We start from the raw sequence: 12,127 nt of genomic DNA, 5'->3' as shown, positions 1-12,127 counted from the left end.
ATGTTGAGCTGCCTGTCTGCTGAGGTACAGACCATACTGCACATCTGTTACCAGGGTTTATTCCCAGAAGCCAGGGCTTTTCCTCAGGAGCTGAGTTCATGTCACAGAGGATTGCAGCTTTTTCTTTGCTGCTTCTTTCTTTTAGTTAAAAGTAGGTAAACCTACTTAACCATATATGAGGGTTATATTTACAGCATACTTTGAACAAAGAGAACACAGAGCGTGCCATATTCTGTCCTACTTCCCTGAAACACATCATTGGACACTGAGCTTCATTTACGTCTTTGGCCCATCCTTCCAAATTAAAGTAAAAGCCAAGTGATATTCATGACGGGACTGTTTTGAATCTGTTCTCCAAAGCACTTGATAAGCTTCTGGGTCAGGCTCTTTATTGATGAATGCGTGGAGAGCTGATGGGGCCTTGTCATATCTGTAGAGCAGGCAGTGCAGCACTTGCAATGAGAGTGGAGCCTCAGCTGGGTTTGCATGTTTCAGCGTTCCATAATCCCTTCCAATTACTGAATCCACGTTTACAGGATGGGTCTTCAAAGTAGTGGGCTCATCAGCTTGGGTTATACTGGTTATGTCCAAGTCTCCGTTTAGTATTTGAATCACTGTTTCACAGTATCTTCTTGGTGGAACTCAAAAGCTTGAAAGGATGGGTCAGACTCTTCCTGCATTTCCCTGTAGGCACTTCCCTGCTAGATAGGCATTGCACAGGTGAGGGAGAAGAGTGGATAGAAACTGGCCAGAGGCCACCTTGGACTACAATAAATGCCTTTTATTTTAAAAGCAGACCTGTAGAAAAAGCTGTTAAATTTTGATTTGACATGAGTATTTTGATTCCCTGTTTGAATTGAACCTGCAAAATATGTTAAATACTGCTTATTTCTGTTATTGTCCAATTCATTGATCCTTCTACTATTTCTAATTTGAAAAGCCCTTGGATCTGAGAGTGTGCTTTCTACTTCTAGTAAACTATGACGACATAAAGCATAAATCTTTGGTAGTTTGTAGAATACTAAGAAGACGTACTAAAATCCTTCATTTAAGTTAGTTGTCACTGCAGATGAGAAAAAGTACCATTCTGTACCCTAATATTCTATCTTAAGAGCCAGTAGGTATATGGAGAGGACCATTCACTCTTTGTGTAATTAAAATTTATGTGCTAGAGTGTTTCTCACAGTTTTGTTGTTGATGTTACAATATCAGGCATTTTATTTTATTTTCTGATATATCTGCTTTCACCATTTAGCTGCAAAAAAATGGACCTAAATAGGCTCTTTTTTCATGTTAGAGGAAACTTTGTACCTTAAGGATACATTCTTTTTCTCTATAATATAGTTTTGGGAAATACTGGATAAGCTTAATTAGTACTTAATAGATATATTCATAACAACTGTCTGTAAATGACATGGGGCAACCTATTTATAGTAATCCTATAGCGAATATTTGTAATGAATAAACTATCCTTATCCCAAGCTTTCCTTTGACTTACTGTTTTTGTGATTTTTGAGTTCTTCTATGTTGGATTTGCCTAAAGTGTATATATTTCTCTTCTTCGTCTGACTAATAACATTATCTAATAACGTTTCAAGCCATTTTTTACTTGCAGATATCTACTGGTTATATAACATTGAAAGAATGACTTTAATCAATAAATTTCATGATTTAAAAGTGTTTAATAGGGCTTCCCTGGTGGCGCAGTGGTTGAGAGTCTGCCTGCCGATGCAGGGGACACGGGTTCGTGCTCCGGTCTGGGAAGATCCCACATGCCGCGGAGTGGCTAGGCCCGTGAGCCATGGCCGCTGAGCCTGGGCGTCTGGAGCCTGTACTCCGCAACGGGAGAGGCCACAACAGTGAGAGGCCCCGTGTACCACACGCACACAAAAAAATTAAAAGTGTTTGATAAGTGGAATTTTAGTCCGAATGCGTAAATTCTAAAATACTATAGTGTTCCTCCGCATGGTTTTCCAACATTTCACTTGATTTACTAGTAACATATTGGATTATCGGAAAACACTAATGATGAAAAGTAGATTCCATTCTTCAGATGGCAAGGTTGTAGTCATGTTTGTATGGTTGTCCTTTTAAATACTGCCACCTACTATAAGTAGGTGAAGCATGTTTCCACAAAATGGATATAGTCAATGAATTTTAAAAGGTTCTGATTGTGTTTGAGAGTTATACTTTATAGTTCCCTTGAGAGAAATGTTAAAAGGATGTGGCACGCATCCATTAAACAGGGGTCCACTTTATAAAGTATTTCTAGTTTAGAGTTCCAACTTCTTCAAATTCAGTTGTTTTACTTAGGAAGGTTTCTTGTACTTCAGCCTTGTAGGTGTGCAGCTAGATTTATGATCTCAAAATAATTTTTAGGGTTTTAGCTTTTGTAATAATGTAAATAAAAAGTGGTAAATAATTGTGGTTGTAAGAAATGTGGTGTTTCCAAATTAATCCCACATCCTCCTGAAAAACATCGAGGGCCACAAAGAGAATAGGGGAGGGGAGAAAACCATAAACTGAAAATTAAGAAGCAAAGAAGCCAGTAGACTGCAAACTCAAGACTTAATTACAAAGAGCATGAATTAAATTGTATATATACCACAGAAAGTTCAGTAAGAGACAAAGACAGAGAAAAAAGAAAAGCAAAAGGAGGTAAACTTAGAAATAAAAGAGGGATAACAAAGATTGGAGAGAAAACTGATACCTTTTGAAGACAAGTAAAGAAAGCCAACACATACATAATTAGAGTCCTCACAGCTGGAACTGTGGTTACATAGTCACCTTTGGTGGCAGTGGTGATATAGTTGTCACAGCTTTCATGTGAGCAAACTCAGCTGTTATTTCTGATGGCAGCTCCAACCCTCAACAGATCATTCAATGAACCATCTAAGGACAATTTGGAGAAAGAATATGAGTCTTTTTAAAAAAACTTATTTATTTTATTTATTTATTTTTGGCTGCGTTGGGTCTTCGTTGCTGTGCGCGGGCTTTCTCTAGTTGCGGCGAGCGGGGGCTACTCTTCGTTGCAGTGCGCGGGCTTCTCATTGCGGTGGTTTCTCTTGTTGTGGAGCACAGGCTCTAGGCACGTGGGCTTCAGAAGTTGTGGCACGCAGGCTTCAGTAGTTGTGGCACGCGGGCTCTAGAGCGCAGGGTCAGTAGTTGTGGCGCACGGGCTTAGTTGCTCCGCGGCATGTGGGATCTTCCCGGACCAGGGCTGGAACCCAAGTCCCCTGCACTGGCAAGCGGATTCTTAACCACTGAGCCACCAGGGAAGTCCTGAATATAAGTCTTGATTTTTGCAAACCTTCTGTCAGTATTTGGTAAGATAAAGATCAAGAAAGTTCCAGATCAAAAGTTGCAGAAGACTTGATGGTATCTTGGACTAAAATCCTGTTGACAATAATGGTACATTATTTTTTTTTAACTTTTCATTTTGAAATCACTTAGAAAAGTTGTAAAAGAAAGTAGAATTACCATAAGCCCTTTACTCAATTTCCTCTAATGTTATCAGCTTACATACCACAGTATAGTTAAGGAAATTAACATTAAGACACTGCTGTTAACTAATCGACCTTATTTTGATTTTGCTAGTTTTCCCACTGATACCCTTTTTCTGATCAAGGAGCCAATCCAAGGTCCCACGTGAATTTAGTTGTCATGTCTACTTAGTCTCCTCCAGTCTTGACAGTTATCTTTTTTTATCTTTCTTTATTTACCTTGATGTCTTTGAAGTGTCAGTAATTTTGCAGAATTTCCTTCAGTGTAGATTTGTGTGATGCTTTCTTATGATTAGGTTGAAGTTAGGCATTTTTAACAAGAGTGCCACAGGTGATGCTTTGCACTTCTCAGTACATCACATCATGGCATCAATATTGGTGATGTTAACGTTGATCACTTGGTTAAGGTGGTGTCTGTCAGATGTCTCCACTGTAAAGGTACTCTTTTTCCCTTTATAATTGATAAATATCTTGTAGAGAGATATCCTGTTCTCATACAGTTTTTGCCCACTAATTTTAGCATCCTTCATCGACTTTTCCTGCAACAGTTATTACCGTGGTGTTTGCTTAATAATGATTTTCTATTTCCAATGTTTCTTCTATTTTGGTTAATTGGAATTCTAATGTAAGGAATAGCTATCTCTTCTCTCTCATTTATTTAATGATTTATTTATATCACACCACCCCAGGTTTTGTGCTTTATAGAATGAGCTATATGGCAGAGTAATGAAAATACATTCTTCACCCAGAACTTCATAGCAAAAATTAAAAGTCGTTTATGTAAGAAACTCTGTTGATAAGTCAAAGTCCGAGAAATATCACTCACTGTTTTGGTTTCTCTCTTTGTTTTCTTTTTTAGCTCAGAACAGAATGTGACAGATTCTCCCACAAGCAATAGTTTAGTAGTGCCTACTTGCATCAATTAATTTTAATGTAGTGAATGTATCTACAGTTAGTGTTCATATAAGTATTAAAAATTTACATAAGGAAAATTTGTATTTTCAATTTTCTAGGTGCTGGAGCGATTCTGATTCCTCGTTTAGACATTGTGATTTCCTTCGTCGGAGCTGTGAGCAGCAGCACATTGGCCTTGATCCTGCCGCCTCTGGTTGAAATTCTTACATTTTCTAAGGAGCACTACAGTATATGGATGATCCTGAAAAATATTTCTATCGCGTTCACTGGAGTTGTTGGTTTCTTGTTAGGTGCATATGTGACTGTTGAAGAAATTATTTATCCTACTGTCAAAGTTTTCGCTGGCACTCCACAAAGTTCCTCTTTAAATTTGAATTCGACATGCATTACATCTGGTTTGAAATAGTAGAAGCAGAATTATGAGCCTCAAGTCTGAAAATGATGAAAATAAGAACATTGGAACACATTGCCATACACTTAAAAACCGTTTTCTTTCGGCACAACATTGATATTTTGGCAATAAATTATAATTCTTTACCAATACTGATAAACTACGACAGATTTGTGGTTTTACGTATTAGCAGCAATTTCAAAAATTTTAGTTCTGAAAATTGAAAAAATTAAAATGTTAAAAAAATTAAAGAATGAAAATGCTTCTGTTATTCTTCTCTCAATCAAATACTTTAGGATTCTCTCTTTTACCTCCATGCTACTCTGTTGCCACCCAGTTGAGGAGAGAACAGGGTTTCAACAATAAGAGAATAAAAGAAGTATAGATGACTAAAATCTGACCATCCCAATGAATTTTAAAGTATACTTTGTATATAATGTAGAACTATCTCGATTATGTTTTTATTAGAGAGCCAAATACTTATGTTTTCCCTGTGGAAGTTTAGAAAACTCTCATTAGCCATAATGTAAGAATCAGAAAATCCCCCAAACCAGAATTATTTTGACACTATTCTTTAATGGTAGCTGATCTTCATACTGAAAACCAAAAGGCACTGTGCAAGATTCTGACTTAGTGTTTCAACCAAATTTGAGAGACTTTAAAAGTTATCCAATACATATTCCCTTGTTTTTTTTACCTGAGGAAATGAATAGCCAGGATGGTTCAGTAACTTGATCAAGACCCCTCAGCCTTGAGATGAAGAGAACCTGATCTTTTGATTCCCAGTCCAGGATTTTTTATCTTTCACTTCACATCCTAGAAAAAGAATCAGTTATGTTGTTTAACTTTAGTATTAAGTCTGTTTAATTATATTTCAGTATTTTGTAAGTCATGATCTTTGACAAGTATATGTGACCTGAGCAGAAAGTCAGGGAACTCTAAAAAGCCTGCACTATGGCCATGTAAGCCTCAACATGGGAAAGAAGCAATCAGTGCTTTTTAAACAGAATAGAAATGCCTTGCTGGTTTAACTGCTGGATGGTAGAAGGTGCCCAGCTGTCCTATGTGTGGATTTAGCTCTCCTTATTGTTTCTTTCTTTCTAGGTTTGTAGGCACTATCTTTCCTAATGGCAAAAAATAGAGATTTGACACAATACAGGACTTGTGTACTCTTTTCAGCCTCATGGCTTTCCTTATCATAGCCTTCTATTGATCTGAATGGGCAGAATAAGAGAAAGATTCAGGCCTAGGAAAAAATCAAGACAATAATAAACTCTGCTAGATACTGAGACACTCCAGGCTTCTTCCAGAGAAATACCTTTTATTCCTCCATATTCTTCAAGCCCAGTTATTAACCAAAACAAAGAATCTCAGTGGGCATGGAATATGAAAATGGTTAAGTTTAAAACTAAGAATCTTGATATATTTTTTTTAATTCATACTTTAAAACTCATCGAACTTTTTAGTCAGGTTGGTGATACTCTAATTTGTAATACTGTAAGATATCACCAAGATCACAGTAGTGTATATATTCTGTATTTTTATATGTAAATGTTACCGCGAGTATTTTTTTGCTTACATCATTGAGTCATCAAGTATAATCCAAAGATATATCAGAAGCTTTATTTTGGTACAGATTCTTAAGAATCAAAACTTTTTAAAAAACATTTGCATTGAGAATCACCAATAATTGTGACACTTTTATGTCAAATCTGTTATGTTGAACCTTTAGTCACGGGAGAATGCGGAAGAAGTTATAGGCAAAGTAATTGTCATTGAAACTAATGTTATATAATCTTGAATCTAAGAGTAAATTAGGTGTTTTTTAATGTATAACTTGGTATAATATGACTTGAAGACTATTATTTAATAGAAAGCACTATTAGGTTTTTGTCAGCTGTCTTCAGATAGTATTTCTAGTCTATGTGTGATATTTTATTTTTATACTTTCGCCTTTGTTTATTTTCCTTATGGAATTTATCACATTTAATGAAATTTCAAATAGCTGATAATAGTAATATATAAATTTTAAATTCAATGAACAAATGGTGGGTACATTATCAACCAGGCCTCCTTAAGCAATGAGTGCTGACTCGACATACAGTACTCAATTCACTAAATTATCAGTACTTTAAATACAAGAGAAAAGTTGAAATGCAGAAAGGAAGAGGGGCTAAGAAGGGAGAGAGCGGTTTTAATTCTTAACAAGAAATACTATTTAGATGTATAAATGCACTCTTACTTAAGGATTTTTAATGATGTGTTTTATTTGCAAAAAATCAAGCAGTATTTTTCCTCTGAAAATTTAGTTTTAAAGAGTCATAACATTTTCTAAGATGCTTGGAGAAGATATTTTGATTAAACCAGCTGTTGATTTTACTTTGGGACCTGGAAAAATGAGAGTGATTGCACCTGTCAAATTTTGTATCCGGTATCTTTGGTCCATTACATTATTGCTTAAATGACTTCAGCATTTCATCTGCCACCACAGTAAATCACCCTCTTCTCTGAAAGCTAATCAGGTGCCTACGAGCCTTTTCTACTAGTGGAGTGGGGGGGGGGGAGGAAAGCTTTATTCACCTCTGATGACCTCTGAGCTAAGTCAGTCATCACTGTTCCCTTACAGCCAAAAGGGTTTCACCAGTTTCAGAGTCAACTTGTCAAAACAGTGGCTTTCAGACCTTTTTTATTTTTTATCAGAGTATTTTCTTGTCCTGCCATGGCCAGATTTCTCCACGACTGAAGACCTAGTTTTTTCTTAGTTAAAGACAAATTTGTATGGTGTTACCAAATGAAAAAAAGCACTGTGTTAGCAAGTGCTACATTATGTTTTAATTCTGTCCTCTCTGGATTCTCCTCTATTAAAACAATTTCTGCCTTTTGCCTATGTAATGCAATTAACATTTTTGTAAGCATTTTATGCAACGTGCATGTTGTAAATGTCCTAACGTGGGGTGATTTCATTCACTGTTTTCATAGTAGTTACAGAAAAGCTCTCTAACTGTAAAGTACTATACAAATATTAATTGACGTCCTACATTAGTGCCATGTCCAGCTGTGGACATGCTTACTGTAGCTTCCCCGTGGCATCTTCTGGGACTGACATGCCAGAGATGACAGTACAGCAGCTTAGTACTGCATTTGTTTACTAAAAGTATGTACCCACTCCTTTCTTCATTTGAAAGGGAGAGGATACATAATAGAGCTAATGGAAATAACAAATAAAATTATGTAAGTGATACCAGTGCCTCAATGAATATGTTCTGTTGAGAAAATAATTTGGTAAAAATATAGACCATTGATACTATAAAATGAGTTTTTAAAAAATGAGTCTTTTAATCTTTTTGGCTCAACTAGCTCCCCTTCATAAGAAAATTTGAGAGACTTTGATCTAAAAGTCATAACAAGATACTTCTTAATACTAAATGGCTGACTGTAATAGTAACACTTTGGCAGTATGATTAACCATAATTAATCTTACTTATGCCACTAGTGCTCACTAGGCTAAACACCTTTCTGAAAGTGGTTGGTTTTAACCTAGGGGATAAGAAAACATGCTTTAGAAATGCTGTTTATTGCCCTATGATAAAATGAAGTGACAAATCACTCTCATTCTTAAAAATTTTATATCAAGGTTACCTAGTTCTTATGTATACACATACACACACTCCAGTAGTCAGTGGAGTTAGATACTAATTTGCCATTTAAATTGGATCCAGGAAGGTGATGTGTTGAAAGATTACTCTGAAGATTATTCCATTAGTTTTCTTGATGAGAAGTAGGAAAATATGTGTTTATACCGTGAATAAATTAAGCTATGGATTTTGGTTTTTCAAAATGATGTTTGTTTGAATGAAAACTAAATATCAGTGCACTTGAGTTTATTCTTTCTCTTTTAACTTATTTTTCTTTATAATATGAAAAAATGTCTTAAAGTACTGTAACTTCTGAATTTTCAATAAAATATTATTTTGCTTGCAAATACCTTTTTAAATAAATTTTTCTTTTATAAGGTTAAATGACATTGAAAAAGGTCATAAACTGGAAAAGGCACTAGTATATTCTCATAATAACATTTTAATAAGTCTTTGCGGTTAATTCCTTGTCATGTGACCCTCAATCTTGGAAGCTGATATTATGCACCTCTGGGATTTAAGAGCAGAAGTTGACTAAAAATGAAAGGTCGTACTCAAAACCATGACCAGAACTTCCTTCAGAGTGAATGCAGGGAGGGCAGTCTGCAGATGCTGCATCCATGAGGTCATTTACCACTCTCTTAAGGTCAAGAATATGTACCAGTCCCACTAATACATTTTGCTTGCATTATGCCAACCCCAAATCAGAGACCATAAAGGTATTTACACGTTTACATCAATAATTCTGCTCTTTGAACTTAATTAAAGGACATACTATAGTTCATCAGAAGAGAAAGACCCTATACCTAAAGGTGCATTGGCAACATTATGTTTAATAGTGAAAAACTGAAAACAACCTAAATGTTCAACAATAAGGAAATCATAAATTCTGATATCTTAGCCTAGCATACAATGGGGATCATATTAATTATACTAATGTTATATTGAAGATTAGTAATTTGATAAAGAATAAATACATACAATTAATTTTTAACTGCAGCTATGTAAAAATATGCTTTTGGACCAAGAAAGGAGGATCGGCAGAAAGTGGAACCATAGTGCTAGGAGAAAGAGATGGGTTTTACTGTTTTTAAGTGACTAGTTAAAGGAAGGCTGTGAGAGAAAAAGAAATAAGATTTTGAGAGAGGAACAAGGAGTTTATAAAGCTTTAGTAGTAGGAGTACATGTTCTTGTCAAGCAACAGAAGGAGCATAAAGACCAAAAACAAACAAACAAAAAAAACAGCCAAACAAAAAAATAGAGTGGGGATAGGACTGGGTACATAACATACAGGTATAAATGCAATGAAATACCCTGTGGAATACTTGCTGGAGGAGAAAAATTAAATATGGCCACCTTATAAAATTAGTTTTTTTTTTTAATGTAAAATGTTTAGTGTTTGTTCTTAACAGATACACACTTTCTCTCAAAATTTTGCATATCCATTTATGGGGTTCACATTTCAAGGGGTCCACAGACCCCAGGGGAAAGAATTCTTAGAAAAGGTACATCAGTTTTTGAAGAACAGGTTTGGTTCAGAGTTCCCCTATGGAGACAGATTTGTTTGAAGGCTTAAATGGTACGAAGGTCTTTGATCTTCACTGTTAACCTGGTGCCATGAAGCACAGGACCACCTGTACGAGATAATAGAATGCTTCTCACATGAAAGTTAATACATTCATCTCGCCAAGGAATTAGGGAGTAACTTCCCCATCCTCCATCCTGGATCTAGATCCGGGCTACAGGACGAGGGCTGGACACTGACCACCCAGCCTGCACTGAGTGGAGAGGAAAGGTATGCTGGGCGTGGATCAAGGCTGAGCAGGTCTTCAGTAGAACAAGAAAGTGAACAAAAAATGGGCAGTGCAGAAGCAAGTGCCTTCAGATCATGGACCTACCGAGCCTTACATACTTTTGTAGCTCCAGTACCTGACAATACTCCACGAGGGCACAGACTAAGTGCTACAGACTCCCCTGTCGTAAATCTTCTCTCCTTCCCCAACCTCAGCTGTGCAAATATCAAGGGCCTCACTCACTCCCTGCCTCAGCCTCCAAATTACACCAAATTGCCGGTTGCACCACAAACACACCATACACCATCTGGTTTTCATCTGCATGACTTCATCACGTCTTTGTGCTGAAACTACTTCCTTCTACTCCCTCCCCCATTGTTTCCTGGCCAATCCTTGGTTATTGTTAAGATTCAGTTTAGGCATGCCTTCTACCAGGAAGCCTTCCATCTAGCCTCTCCCCCAGCCAGAACGAGTTGTGTACTCCTTCCTTCACACTAGCAAATGACCTTGGGTTCATTAACCCACTTTCCACACTGTGGTAATTCATTTTCTGTGTCCATCTCTCTATTAAATTGGGAGTTCTACAAGCATACCGTGTGTGTGTGTGTGTGTGTGTGTGTATAGATACATATATTCATTTTTTGGTTCCCTCTCTGTCTGTCCTCCCCTAGAGAATATAAGTTCCATGAAGGAGGCAATTTTGTCATTTGTGTTCCCTACTGAATATCCAGTGCCTAGAAGAGTGTCAGTCACATTGGAGAAGCTCAAAAAATATTTGTGGGATGAATGAATGAAATGACAAAAATAACAAGGAAAAACCCATATTAGAGTTCTGGCACTTAATAAAATCTTCAGGTGCAGGGGCCAAGTCAAGCTTTTTGTACTGGCCCCTCCAACCCCGTGTCTATTTATTGAATGACTGTGGCCGACGACACTCTTTTCCCACTTTGTATGTGAGCTCAGCCAGCTACAGAACTATAAAGCACTCAAGTCTGAGTCTCTTATAGAAAACCCTATGAAATAGTCAAGTCTTAAGAACATATTCAGGAGATTCTGAGAATGGATGTGAAGTCTATAAGTAGGAAAAGATTGAAAATCCTTCTTCGCAATCCTTTATGTCTTCATGTTTTATACAAGCAGATTGTTCTGTAGGAAAAAAAATGAGGTTACACTTTCTGCCTATTGTACAAAAGATTACATCTGACTTAGAATGCAAGTGGACAATTTCTGCCTAAAAAAGTGTCTGTCTAAAATATAATATCTAGTCCTGATATCTGAGGGTATTTTCCTGAACTTTTGATGCCTAATGTATCCTTGCTGCTAAGACTCATACATTCAGTTTATTGGAATCTTCTCATGCAGGAGAGTATTCTCTGGCTGTTCCGAGAAGCTACCTCTTGTCAAAGTGCATCACAGAATATGCCAGAGAGGGGCCCCAGTGCAAATCAAGAATGAGAAGCTATCACTGTTGGGAAAAGTGATTGCAAAGGTGATCATTTTGTAGAAATACCTAAAAATGGAAAGTGAAATTGAGAAGAATAGCAGAGAGGGCAGACAGCAGAAGGAAGAAGAACTACAATTCTTCAGGCTGTGGAAGGAAAACCACATTCACAGAAAGATACACAAAATGAAAAGGCAGAGGACTATGTACCAGATGAAGGAACAAGATAAAACCCAGAAAAGCAACTAAATGAAGTACAGATAGGCAACCTTCCAGAAAAAGAATTCAGAATAATGATAGTGAAGATGATCCAGGACCTCAGAAAAAGAATGGAGGAAAAGGTAGAGAAGATGCAAGAAATGTTTAACAAAGACCTGGAAGAATTAAAGAAAAAACACCTAGAAGAATTAAAGAACAAACAAGCAGAGATGAACAATACAATAACTGAA

General features: G+C 36.7%; 1 protein-coding gene across 2 annotated transcripts in view; it reads left to right on the top strand.

Annotated features, from left to right (window-relative positions):
- SLC36A4 (solute carrier family 36 member 4) overlaps positions 1-8,677 on the top strand; it is a 45,887-nt gene extending 37,210 nt beyond the window's left edge. For both annotated transcript variants that reach the window (XM_079928304.1, XM_079928305.1), the window contains one exon: positions 4,517-8,677. In XM_079928304.1, coding sequence (XP_079784430.1) covers positions 4,517-4,824 — 308 coding nt within the window. In that variant the 3' untranslated portion in view covers positions 4,825-8,677. The remainder of the gene's footprint in view (positions 1-4,516) is intronic.
- The last annotated feature ends 3,450 nt before the right edge of the window (positions 8,678-12,127 follow it).

This window comes from Stenella coeruleoalba (assembly GCF_951394435.1).
Source record: "Stenella coeruleoalba genome assembly, chromosome: 8".
NCBI lineage: Eukaryota > Metazoa > Chordata > Mammalia > Artiodactyla > Delphinidae > Stenella > Stenella coeruleoalba.
The sequence above is the reverse complement of the archived record's forward strand: the minus strand, read 5'-3'. Positions and strand labels throughout refer to the sequence as shown.